The sequence below is a fragment of the Eubalaena glacialis genome, chromosome 19 (genome assembly GCF_028564815.1).
Source record: "Eubalaena glacialis isolate mEubGla1 chromosome 19, mEubGla1.1.hap2.+ XY, whole genome shotgun sequence".
Lineage (NCBI taxonomy): Eukaryota > Metazoa > Chordata > Mammalia > Artiodactyla > Balaenidae > Eubalaena > Eubalaena glacialis.
Window position 1 is genome coordinate 50,745,393 of NC_083734.1, and position 13,435 is coordinate 50,758,827.

Consider the following 13,435-nt stretch of genomic DNA (forward strand, 5'->3'; position numbering starts at 1 on the left):
ATGGTTCCAGCTCCCGGCTCAGCTGGCGTGTGCCCCATGCTCCCCACACTTGGGCTCATGGGCCCACCTCTCACATGTGCAACAGGGGAGGACCCTGAGGGCCTGGTGGGCTTAAGCCCAGCCCCGGCACAGACCAAGCTCAGCTCGAGCGAGGTCCCAGGCGCCAGTCTCCTGCGGGGCCCGTGGGGGCAGCCTCCCGGCACACGCGGGCTGTATCACGACAACAGCCCCAGAGCACGTGTGCAAATGGCAGCAACCTGCCCCCCCACCCCCGGCCGGCACCTCTGAGCAGCACGAGGGTGGGGCCGGGAGCCGACGAGCAGACAGGCTGCAGGGCCAGAAGAGAGCCCAGGAAAGCAGCAGGACCCTCCGGGGCAGGGCCTCCCCTCCATCTTCAGAAAGATCCTGCCTTGACCAAGAAACAAGAGGCCAAAGGCCAGCAGCAGAGCTCGGCACCAAGATGCAGGCAGAAAGGAGGACGTGGAAACAATGCAAGTCCCAGGGAGAGGAACCAAGCAGGAGGGGCCCAAAGTGGGGCCACCTCAGGACCAGTCCCCCTGGACAGGCTGCTCCCTGTGGGGCCCCAACTGGAAACGAATTATAGTCGAGGAACCCTGATGAGCACACGGGCCTGAGGCGCGAAGCAGGAGGGGGTGCGGGGCGGGGTGGTCAGCACAGGGCGGGGGCAGCAGGGGACAGTGTCTGTCCTCGTCCCCCATACTCGTTCTCCAACCAATGAACAAAGGCCTAGTGAGCAAGTGTGTGTACTCGTGTGCACGTGCATGAGTGTAAGCTGCCATGAAAGACACAGGTGCCCTGCCCTCCAGCAGTCCCACCACCCACGTCCCCCCAGGGGAGCAGCATCTTGCCTGCTGGCCTGAGCCCCACCACATCTCACGTGACCCACGAAGGTGGAGCTCACGTCTCAGGGGAGACCCCGAGAGACGGTCTGGGCAGCTAGGTGCCCCTCAGCCTCAGGAACCATCCCCCGCTCCCCTTCTCAGGGGACCTCCCCGGGGCCATGAGGACAGGACCTTTCAGAACATGTGTTCATCTCAAGAACTTAACGAATGCCCTCTCGGCAGCTGCTTAGGACTTACTGTCTCTAACGACAACCAAAATTAGAGAAATTGAAATTATGCCTTGAATTTTCTGTAGAGTTTTCATTTCCTTTTCCTTTCCTCTGGATGCTGCACCCCAAAAGGAGTGCTAACAATTAAAATTAAAACTAACTTGTATTTACTTGTAAGGTCAAAAGTATAAGCGATCTGCTACCTTCATCAAAGATGTTTTGTTCTGTGACGCATACCATTCCCAGCATACAAATGCAATTCGGTGGGATGTTGTAATTAACCCATCAGGTTCCGAAGAAAACCCACGAGTAGAGGCTTCCAAGGTACCTTCTACAGAGGGGAAGGCTGACGCCCAGGTCAGATAACTGCTCCAAGTCACAGGAGGACGAAAGAACAGAGCCAAGACTCGAGTGTCTTGGCAGCAGCCACAGAGCACATGTCCCCGATCCAACTCACAGACACAAGCATCCCTCTCCCAGTGCAACCTTTCCACTGCCTCTAGGACTCTGCTCTGTCATCCTTCAGGCTGGGTGACCTCGGCCAAGTTACTTAACCTCTCTGTGCTGCTTGACTCTGCAAATCAGGCTCCTGACAGTTCCCATTTTGAAGAGCTGTTGCAGTGATTAGGATTAACGCAGATAGAATGCTTATTTAGCACAAGGCCTTATACCTAGTAAACACTCAGTAAGTGCCTAACCACCCCCCGCCCACCCCCCGCAAGAGAGTGAACTCTTTCTGGCAATGGCAAGCAGGTGAAGGAGGGGTCACAATTGAAACAGAAAACCTTTGTGAAAGAAATGGAGACTACGGGGAGAACCACACCACCTGCCCAAAAAGCCATCATTAAAATCCTCAGAGAAATAAGAGAAGCTACTGCAACTGCTACCTAAGAATAAGATACTAAGAAAGGAATGCTCAGAGAACAAGCACGAACTCTTGGAAACCAAAAATAATAATAGCAGAATAGAAATACTTAAAAGAAGGGTCGAAGAGAAAGCTAAGGAAAGTGAGAACACTGAGGACAGAGAAAAGGGCCTGCAGGAGAGAAGCAGTGGCATGTGGAGAATCAGGGAATCACCATTTATACAAAATTTCTACAATAGGTAAAACTAATCTATGAAGGAAGAAAATCCAGCCAGCGGCTGCTTCCGGGCGGGGTGATCGTAATGCTCCACTTCCCAGCAGGGGTTATGCTCAAGACTCAGGGAATGGTATTCTTGGGATCTGTGCCCTCACCACATGTGAATTCTACCTTTAAAAGAAGAAGTGTGAACGGTTAATAACAAGCCTGAGGTGTTCAGGGGTAAAGTGAGTGATGTCTGTCACTGACTCTGAAATGCAGCAAATACTTGAGATGGACCGACGCGTGGATAAGGGGAGGGAACGTGGAGAGCCATGAGTGGTAGGGCAGAGGAAAATGTTCACTGCAGAACCAGTGCTGGGTGTCTGAGCATTCACTGTCAAATTCTTACAACTTATCTGTATGTTTGAAATTTTTCCTATTAAAATGTTGGGGGGAAAGAGTCAGGGATCCGAATCACATCAAACTTTTCAGCAGCACTGAAAGCTAGATCACTTTCAAAACACTGACAGTAAATGCTTTCTGGCCTAGGCTTCTATACCCTTCCAGACTATCAACTAGGAAGAAGGGTAGAAGAAAGACCCTTTCAATCATTCAGGGTCTCCAAAGATTCCCCTCTCTTGCATTCTTTCTCAGGAGCCTACAAAAGGGCTGTGCCTCATACCCAAACAAAAGATCAACGCAAGAGAGAGGACAACATGGGATCCAGGAAGCCTGGCTTCCGATTCAGGAAAGAAGTAGAGGAAATCTCGGATGACGGGGAAGGCAGGCTTGGAGGTAGAGGAGCCAAACAGCTACATTCCATTTCCCATAAAGGCAAGTCAACAGACAACACCCGAAACTGGGAGCAGTGAGGGGGGTGGAGGGAACAAAACTGGCAATAGAGTAATGTTATTTGGAATCAACGAGGTAAATACCAAAATTCTCAGCTAAGAAAAGGTTCAAGTGGGGCTCCTGGCAGCAAGGATGGGAGGGGAGCAGCCAGCTGACACCCTCCCACTGAGAGGTGGGGCCCATCCCCTCCCTCAAACCTGGGGAGCCAAGTGTGACACCGCGGTGCTGGGACGGTTCTCTGCCTAGCCTCTCGGAAGACTGGAAGTTTCTGCCTTGCGCTCTGAGTCCCACGCGGAGTTAAGACTGATCACCATCCTGGAGAGGCCTCTGGAGTGAAACTAAAGGGAAAAGGAGGGCCCCGCCGCTCCCCCAGGATACGAGGCAGGTGAGTGCCCACTAACGCCACAGGACGCAAGGCTCGCCTGGCACAAACCAGACTCTTGACCCACAAAATCTCGAGATCATAAAACAGTAGTTTTTTTAGCCATCTGCTTTGGGTGGCTCGTTACCAGCAAGAGGCGAGGGGAGCAGCAGGAACTGCTGTTTTTCGTGACAAGATTCAGAGCTATTTTTTCACTCTCTAAATTATGTGGATGTCTAATTTGGACAAAAGTAATTAATACTTTTTTTTTCAATTCAATATGAAGGTAAAAAGCCAAGTAAAATCTTAAGCCTTAAAAGAAAAAAAAACTAAAACAGCAACTGGCCTGGCAGGTCCACCCTGGCACCCGCGCCCACGCAGCGCACACCCCTCTCCCTATTCACATACCCGCACCACACGCAGCTCCTCCGAGAGCAGGGAGGCAGCCACAGACTCAATAGCAAGCAGTTGAAGGGGAGGGGGATGCCCTGGATCACAAATTAAGTGCCTTACTTATTTGAAAAGAGAAGAAAAGGGCCGAGCGAGGGCATGCAGGCCGTTCCCGCGGCAGCACACGGCCACGCGGCGTGGCAGCAGCGCTCAGGGCTTGTCCCGGGCGTGCACCGGCAGGTCCCGGAGGCTGCTGAGGCGGCCCCCCTCCTGCTTTCCAGGAGGACCCGGGCAGGCCTCCCAGGCCCCGGGGTGAAGGGTGACAAAGGCTCCGCCAGACCCTCACGGGGAGGACACAGGGGCTGTCGGCATCTGTCAGAGGAGATGCATTTCAGGCTAAATATCAGCATCTGCTGCTGCCTCCTGCACCGGCTGTAGCTCCCCTGGGAGGCCTCTACCCTAAACTCGAACACGTGCAACCCCCGCGTCCAAGGAGAGCCAGGCGGCACTAACATGGCACTCACAAAACCTGGGCAGGGAGCTGCCGTGAGGCACGGAGGTGGCACTGGCTGGCTGGCTGGGTGGGTGCAAACACATGAATCGTAGCTGCGGGCAGGGAGGAATATCAGGTGCATCTCTACGCCCCGAGGGCTCGACTCCTACATTAAATCCCTCCCACTGGAACAGCCGGCTCCAGTTTCAGCGAGAGCGAGCGTGAGAACAGGTCCTGCTCCGGCCAGGCAGCCATAGCCACAGCTTCCACCTCCCCGCCTCTGGTAAGTACCTACTATTTCTTCTCAAATGCGAGTTTTCTTTCAGTACTCCTCTCAGATGTATCTTAAACTATCTGCTCAGTGAATCACCTGCCCAGAGTTTCTCTGCCCTGCTCTTTTCTCTGCGGATTACTCAGGACCCGGCAGGTGCACTGCTGGAAAGGAGACCATTGTTACAAAACTTTTAATAAGGCTTACACTTTATTCTAAGAGTGTAAACAAGTTTATGTGGATATATGAAGTTCTCATTTCTACCGTAAAATTCATAAACTTTATTTTTTTTAAAGATTTTTTTTGATGTGGACCATTTTTAAAGTCCTTATTGAATTTCTTACAATATTGCTTCTGTTTCATGTTTTGGTTTTTTGGCCGCGAGGCACGTGGGATCTTAGCTCCCCGACCACGGATCAAACCCATACCCTCTGCATTGGAAGGCAAAGTCTTAACCACTGGACCACCAGGGAAGTCCCAAAATTCATAAACTTTAAACCAAAACTCAAATTGATGATATTGCTTATCTGTTCCTCACCTTAAAAATAAACTACAAGTTTCAACATAAAAGGATCATGTATATGCATATGTATAATTGCTGATCTTAATTTATAATTTCTTTAATTTTAAAACCTTTTATTAGGGTTTAAAATAAGTGCTGTTTTGACATAAGCTTACCAAAAAAAAAAAAAACACCTTAACTAAAGAGGATCCCTGTATATACAAAAGGGGTTTTCTTACTCTTATAAAGTTTCTCATAAATCTGCATGAAAACCATTATTGACCAAATTATTGGTCAAATTTGACCAACATCAGACTTAATGCAATCAAAACCTGTCTACATTTGTTATCATGATCTGTATTTTGTATTAGCCAAGTCCTTACAATGCTTTAACGTGGTGCTTTAAGGTGAGGAGGCAGGCTGGTGGTTGGGGGTTCTGGCCCTAGGGAGGTGCCCCAAACGTTAAAGCTGTGCATTCACTGCTAAGCGCTCTGTCTGTAACCCAGGATCTCTGGCTGAAACCAGAAAGAGCCCCTGGTGGTCTTCCTGGATCCATTCTTCCAAACTATATGCCAGAAAAAACTGTCTTTTTCCCTAGGTCATGGTTGCCCTGAAGTTTATCCTTCATTTTAAAGAACCGAAAGTCTGGGAGGGAGTGGTGGTTAATCACTGGAAAAGCTCAATTGGAGTAAAACTCACAAATCTCGTTCTTGCGACACCCCAGTGGGTAGGTGACAATGGCATGTCCCTGAGTTATGCAATAATGCCACATCACAGTATCGTAATTATAGCATGCCCTTCAGAACGCGCTACCTGGTGAGGCTCCCTGCCAGGCAGCTGGACACCACCGGGGAGGGTTGAAGATTATTCCAGTGCAGAAGTTAGTGCACATGACATGCATAGCTAGCTGGCACGTCACAGCAATGCCCTATAAAGTTAAGCTATAATTACCTCTATTGTGTCCTATCAAAGTTCAAAAAAAATCTTTCTCTTGCCTATATTTCTGAGTTCAAACCCCTTAGAAAATTATTAAATATGCCAGCCACTCACCATCACCCTAACAGCTGGCAACTACATTCACAGTCCACACTTAGGAGGCTATTGAGAGACATGCACTGGCACCTCAGTGCTTCAGAAACAAGCAGATAAAGCCCCGTGGACACAAAACCATGGGCTGCTCAGAGCGCCGTGTGGGCACCACCGTCCAGCCTCCCAGGTCTGTGGGAGGGGAGGCCAGAGCTGGCTCCCGGGCCTCTGCAGGGGTGACAGGCTCCTGGGACACAGGCAGGGGTGACCGCGCATGAGGAGTCACAGGAGAGTGTTCTGAAATGGAGCAGGCTCAGGCCAGACGCCGTGGTGTCTCTGTGGCGCTGCTCCCCACCCTCTCCCCTCAGCATTGGGACCCGACTCTGTTGAGGGCACAGCTCTCAGGGCAGGGCTCGTGCCAACAGCTGCTCGCAAGGCAGGCAGGCAGGCAGGGACGCCCTCCTGCATTCAAGGACAGCACCCTGACCCTGACCTGACATGCAGGGCTCCCAGCACCTCCTGCTGACCCAGTGGGAAGTGAAAGAAGGGTGAAAAACACTGTCCCACACACATCCTTCTAGGACTAGGCTAACATCTGCATTTTTAGCTAACATGCTAACACTGCAGTTCTCCAAGGAAAGCCGAACCCAGGGCTGTGCTTTTTTAACCTCTCCCTGTGCAACCCTCCAGACTGTACCAGCCTTCCCAGAACAAGGACAGTGAGACACGAATCTTACCACCTTTAGAAAAAACTTCACCTCTGATTGCGAATCCGAACTTACTACAAACAGTTAAATTCTGGATTATATTGTTTAGACAACAACACCCTTTTTCCGCTGCCAGCCTGCACCAGGCCTGGCAGATATAAACTGACCAGAGACAGGCAAACCCCATCTCTGCAGATGGCCAGACCGACAAAGTCCCGGGCACTCAGCTTTAGCTCCTCATCCTTGTGAACCTCACCTGGGCAGGACAGAACTCACAGACTGACATCACCTTCCTAGAGGCTGTCCCCCTTGGAAGCTTACAGAAGCCTCAATCTTATCCCACTTACTTCTCTGACATTATTGCTTTTTTTTTTTTAAACATCTTTATTGGAGTATAATTGCTTTACAATGGTGTGTTAGTTTCTGCTTTATAACAAAGTGAATCAGTTATACATATACATATGTTCCCATATCTCTTCCCTCTTGCACCTCCCTCCCTCCCACCCTCCCTATCCCACCCCCCCATCCCACCCCTCTAGGTGGTCACAAAGCACCAAGCTGATCTCCCTGTGCTATGCGGCTGCTTCCCACTAGCTATCTATTTTACATTTGGTAGTGTATATATGTCTATGCCACTCTCTCACCCTGTCACATCTTACCCCTCCCCCTCCCCATATCCTCAAGTACATTCTCTAGTAGGTCTGTGTCTTATTGCATTTTTATAACCGAGTGAACTAGCCTGTCTCCTTCAGCATCCGAAGCAGCTGCGCTCCCTTGTTTTAACTAGCGAATTGCGTAACCCTGAGAGGTCAGTTTACTCAAAGTTACTAAAACTACTGCTCCTGTGACTCCATCCAGGCTTCCCTTGCAACAATTATACCCTAGAATACTCTCACCTCCCAGAACACCAGTACCAAGGAAACCATCCCCTGAAAACCTCTTTACTGTCCCTGTAAGCCAACTGACCACAGAACAAGAAGTTCAGACCAAACCTGTGGGCACAACATCATTTGACGGAAAAAAGGTATATATTAACATAAGAGCAATTATTTCCCAAACTATTATTTGGGGTAATGCCATGATAACTTACATACAACTTGCCTCCTATAAACCTTTGAGAAAACTTAACCAAAGTGGGTTTATTTCTACTTTTGCCTAAAAGTATGAGCAATATTAAATAATACTGCTTCTGAAGCTAACACCATCATTATCTTAAATCCGAGGGGGTTTTCGGCTGGTTTGGGCTCGCGTGTCCTGGGTGCAGCAGATGTGTGTCTGCGTCCACTCCTGGTACCACCAGGACTCTGGGCTCACACTTGATAAACATTTTTGCAACTGTCATCATTTTGATCATGATGCTTCCAGCTAGTGATGAAATCATCAGTTTTCAGATCTTTGCCATAACATATCCTATACAATCATGGGAACCTGACTTGCAGAGGTTCTCACGCCTTCAGAACCAGGGAGCATAATGGGACGTGCCAGCACAGGCCGCCCTGACTTATCAGGCTGGCCCCGAGCTGGCTGGAATCGCTTCCTGACGGGAGGCAGGAAATCGTGCTTTTGTAGCCCAGGGCATACCTGCCCCACAAGGTATGAACTGAACTCATACAGAATTATTTCGCATTCTCCCTTACCAAGAGGGGAAATTAGGAAGATGCAAATCTGTGACCACTGTTTAACTGTGCTGGGCTTTCACATTGCCGTGCAGCTCTCACAACTGCTCACGGTGGGAGAGGAGGAGGGCGAGCAAGCTGCAAAGCCGCAGAGCCAGGCACCAGGTGCCGCCAGCCTGGCTTCTGTCCACCCGACACCCTGCCAAGGAGCACCCCCAAAGAGGGCCTGGGGACGCCCTCTCCAATTAGGGGGCAGCCAAAAATCTCATTTCTCCTCCAAAGTACGTGCCTGAGCACCCCTCTCTGCAGAAACTCTCCCCGCAACAGAAGGCTGCAAGCCACCCAAAGCACCTCTTAGTAAAGAAACATGCCTTTGAGGGAACGGGACGATGAAACAGGTTAATAGAAGCAGCTTCTTGCGGGGAGAGTGGTTCCTTGTGTTTTTAAGAAATATGAAAAAATGAGTAGAGGAACCAGTTTGCTGAGAATAAGATCAGATAGCTTTTTTAGAATTTAAGATATCCAAGTGAAATTAAAACCGCACTCCCTCCCCCCTTACACCCTCCTCCCACAAGCTACCCATTACCTCATCTGATGCGTGAGATGGCAAGGAGAGTAGCTACGTTTTATTTTGTGAAAACAAGTCTCTTAGATTTCCCATGTGTATTTCTCTATTTTTAAAGGGTTGCTTTCCAGCTCAATGTTTTAACCAACCCGATGTCTAGAAGGCGATGCTTTACACAAGCAAATTCACGAGACTCAGAACTGTCCATATTTACTTATTCCTTGAAGCAAAACTGCAATTGAAAAGTTATTTCCTTTTAACTTTATTTTTTTAAGTGTTTAAAAATATCCAGAAGCTAAATCTTTTTTACATTTTTTTATGCAAATTAAAGTGCAGGCCTTGATTCCTCACACCCACTCCCCCAGCCCTCCCCACCCACAGGCTTTCTCTAAGACACAGTCACCCCATGGGCTGGTCCTGGACACGCAGCCGCGCCCGGCCCTGCTGAGATCCTCCCAGGCCTCACGTCTTTGTTCTCAGCTTCGGGTTATGAGGCAGAGGGAGAGCCCAGGGGTGTGCAGAGCAGCCTCTGAAGGAAACCCGGGGGGGAGGGCTAAGCTTGGGGGATAGGCAAGGACAGAAGGACCCTGGGGAAGATATCCAGAAGCCCCTTCGTACAGGTTAAAGGCTGGGGATGGGTTCCTCCCAGGATCCAACCATCTGTAAAATTAGGCACCACTCACTCTGGTTTCCTCTTTTTTTTTAAAAAAAAAATTTTATTTATTTATTTATTTATTTGGTTGTGCCGGGTCTTAGTTGCGGCAGGCGGGCTCCTTAGTTGTGGCATGCAAACTCTTAGTTGCAGTATGCATGTGGGATCTAGTTCCCTGACCAGGGATGGAACCCAGACCCCCTGCATTGGGAGCGCGGAATCTTAACCACTGCACCACCAGGGAAGTCCCACTCTGGTTTCCTCTTACCAGGAGGGTTGCTAAGCTTTTCTGCCTTCGGTTAAGGCCAGAACAGGCAGGGATGGGCTAGTGCGTGAACTCACTCCACGCCATCTGTGAGGTGGGCAAGTGGAAGGCAGCAGTGCACGAGGACATCTGCTCACTCACTGACTCACAGCATCTTAATATCATTCAAATCAACATAAACACAGCACTTGTGTTTGTATTTGGGCCAACACAAATGCTACTTACCCAGAAAGCTGACTTTTCATTTGCGAATTTAGAAACAGGGTGGGGCGGGGGTGGGCATTTTTAAATGTTCTTCACTTTTAAATACTCCCTCATAGAAGAGAACACTGTGATTAAATAGGGCAGATGGACTGAAGGTTACAATCACACGTGCCTTGTTCTCAGTGAGCACAAATGTGAATGTCACACACACGCATGGGCCCGGACCTCCTCAGGTTCACGTTAGAGCAGTCAGGCCAGCACAGTGATGGGACTCAGTCCAGAAACTCCAGGCACATGGATGGGGGTGGGATCTCAATGGTCACTCAGCCTGGTGGGTCCACAACCTTCCTGGCACCTGAGGCCTCAGATCACAGGCTAAAGTTTCCCAAAACTCAAAGAACTACAGGTTTTCTCTGAAATGGCACTAAACACTCCTGCAACCACACTCGCCTAGGACCAGACTTGAGAAAACAGAGAACGCCGTAAGGGTGGCGCCCGGGGTAGTGAGGAGGGGTGGCTGATGCCCGTCCCGTACCTGCCGCACAGGAGCACTTACGTCCTCTGCACCTGCAGAGGCCTCTGCTTCACCCCCTCCGTGACCCCGGGGAGCACAGGCTGGTTCTTCGTTAGCCTGTTAGCCATCGTCCCAACACTAAGGCTCTGCTCCTCCATTGCAGCTCCCGGTCCCCAAATGAGCGAGACTTCCCTGGTCACACCCACAGCCCGTGGAGCCGGCTTCAAGTAAAAGCACTCAGAAAGGAAAGCGAAGGAGAAGCACTGACCTGCTTCCTTAAAAATCACCAAAGCTGAACTACGCAGGAGCCGGCAGGGCTAAGACGCCTAACCACAGAGGGAAAATGAGCCTTCTCAAAGAGCGAAAACCAAAAAAGCCGCATTACATCCCCAGGCCCCCAGGAAAGCCCTTCAAGTACAAGTGTTTCCAGTGTCCCTTTACTTGCAACGAAAAGTCACATCTTTTTAATCACATGAAATACGGTCTCTGTAAAAACTCCATCACTTTAGTGTCTGAGCAAGATCGCATTCCCAAGTGTTCCAAACCGAACTCTTCGGACCCTAAGCCAACCAATCAGTCCGACCCCATGGCAAAGCCCACCTCCTCCAAGCACGTCCCAAGTGGGCTCTCACACCTGGACGCCAAGCTCCAACATGGCCTCGCCAAGGATGACATCAAGGAAAATGTGGACCTGCATGCGTGCGGGCCCCACAGGTGCCCCGGACAGAAGCCCACTCTCCACAAGGAAGCAGCACCCCTGAGTCCAGCTCCAGAAGCCACCGCGGGCACCCAGCCTGTGCTAGAAGGCGCTACCCGGCCTTCAGCATTCATTCCAGTCGGCGAGCACAGACTCAAAGGGCAGGAACTCACCGAGGCTCCTGAAGCGCTGACCCTGACCCAGCCCCCTGCCAAAGCTGCCTCCTTCCACACCAAGTCTGCCTTTCATGCCCCTGGCTACCCGTGGAAAGCTGGCTCACCTTTCCTCACACCTGAGTTTCCACATAAAATCCCATCCACAAAGGGGTTTGGTGCCACTTCCCCGTACGTGCACCCCACCATCGCAGAGTACCCGCCTCACTTTTACACAGAGCACGGACTGGCCACCATCTACTCACCGTACCTACTCGCAGGGAACTCGCCCGAGTGTGACAGCCCCCTGCTGTCCGTCTATGGGGCCCAAGACCAAAGACATTTCCTGCCTCACCCAGGGCCGATCCCTAAGCACCTGAACCCGGCTCCATCCACATACGACCATTACAGATTCTTCCAGCAGTATCACTCCAATCTGCCGATTCCTTATGGATTTTATAGACCAGAGTCTGCATTTTCCTCCTACGGCCTCAGACCCCCACCCGTTGCTGGTATTTCACAAGATCAAAGCTCACACCTACTGGAAGAAGCTGCCCTGGCCTACCCGGCCTGGAGTCCATCCAAGTTAACCTCTTCCAACTCCCACAAAAAACACACAGAGTTTGAGAAAGAGAGTCCGACTCCCGAGGCTAAAGACCTTTCCAAAGATGGGCAGAGGGACACGGAAGGGACCAAAATGAGCCCACGTGCAGGCAGCGCGGCCACAGGCTCCCCGGGAAGGCCGAGCCCCACCAATTTCACGCAGACAAGCCAGCCCTATGACGGGCTGTACAGCCTCTTGGACATGCCGGCCTCCGGCGCCCCAGGAAGTCTCCATCCACCAGAACAGAGCCTCACAGCCTTCAAGCCTGTCAAGAAGAAAACGGAGCGCCCACATTCCCAGGCCCCAGAAAACAGAGCTGCATCTCCAGAAAGGTAAGAGAGTCCATTTTCAAAACCTCCGAAGTAATGTCTCTGGTTGTGCTTAATCAGAGGAGCTGGTACTTGCCCAAACCCCCCACGGGCAATGGCCCTCAGCAAGGTCCCTGTGACTCCCTCTCTGTGTCTCTTCCAGCCTCGAGGCCATGAACGAAGACGCTCTGGCTCAGATGGGGAGCCTGGAAGCTGCACCCTCCAGCCCAGAGGACGGCTCCAGGGCAGCCCCTCTGAACCTCTCCACAAAACCAGAAGCTGAGCCGGCCACTACACGCACCACTGCCTATGGAGAATTTGTGGAGCCACAGGACGCGCCCCTCAACCTCTCGGTGAAGGACCCCTGCAACGCCCTGACCTCAAGGCCCTCCGTCCGCAGCCGCCCGAGAGGGGCCGAACCCGCGGCTGCCCCCACCCCAACTCCTGCTCCGCAGTCGGAGACAGCAAGTTCCGGGGGGGGGCCCGACCCCAGCTCTGCGGAGGCCCCTGTGCCCAGCCCCGCCGGGAAGGCCCAGGACGCACGCTCGGCTGACAGTGACGAGCAGAAGCAGACTGCGGCCGTGGCCCTCTGCCAGCTGGCGGCCTACAGCCCAGGGAACGTCGAGCCCGCTGCCCAGGAGCCTGCCTGCCAGCCAGACGCACCCACCCCCAGAGCCCCTGAGAGCCAGGAGGCTCAGTGCGACCCCAGACCCAAAGGGCAAAAGAGGACGAGCCCCAGGGATGCAGGGAAGGCCCAGCAGGGAACCAAGAAGGCAAAGCCCAGCGACACAGCCAGAGTGTTCACACTCCGGAAAAGAACGCGGGTGTCTTAGAGCCACCTCTGGCCAGCCACAGGCTGCAGTCACAAGCACGCCTTCCGGTGCAGGCGAGACAGCAGCAAACCTCCATCTGGCCCTTGCTTTTTCATCTGGTAAATTTTTACAACGCAGTTTTCTTCTTCTCAAAAAAAAATTAAACTAAACCTGCAACTCAATTCAGTTTTGTAAATACTAAGCATGAACACTAAAAGGTGCTTCTACTTCTGGTTGTAAAATATTTGAATGACTCACACTGTAGGACCTGATGAAATGCATAGAACTAAAAGGTAACTTTTAGGTGT

General features: G+C 51.4%; 2 protein-coding genes across 2 annotated transcripts in view; one reads left to right on the forward strand and one right to left on the reverse strand.

Moving 5' to 3' along the window:
• TBCD (tubulin folding cofactor D) overlaps window positions 1–13,435 on the reverse strand; it is a 174,657-nt gene that overhangs the window by 95,320 nt on the left and 65,902 nt on the right. The gene's annotated exons all lie outside the window — the stretch shown is intronic.
• On the forward strand, window positions 4,453–13,408 carry ZNF750 (zinc finger protein 750). Its single transcript, XM_061176049.1, has 3 exons — window positions 4,453–4,515; window positions 10,718–12,339; window positions 12,479–13,408. Exons 2-3 carry the CDS (start codon window positions 10,898–10,900, stop codon window positions 13,146–13,148), a joined length of 2,112 nt encoding a protein of 703 aa, XP_061032032.1. The 5' UTR covers window positions 4,453–4,515; window positions 10,718–10,897; the 3' UTR covers window positions 13,149–13,408.

Excerpts from the sequence above, each read along its gene's own strand:
- ZNF750 (XM_061176049.1), top strand. The coding sequence starts at position 10,898 with ATGAGCCTTCTCAAAGAGCGAAAACCAAAAAAGCCGCATTACATCCCC. Across the intron at positions 12,340-12,478 it reads AGAGCTGCATCTCCAGAAAG|CCTCGAGGCCATGAACGAAG; the intron begins GTAAGAGAGTCC and ends TGTCTCTTCCAG.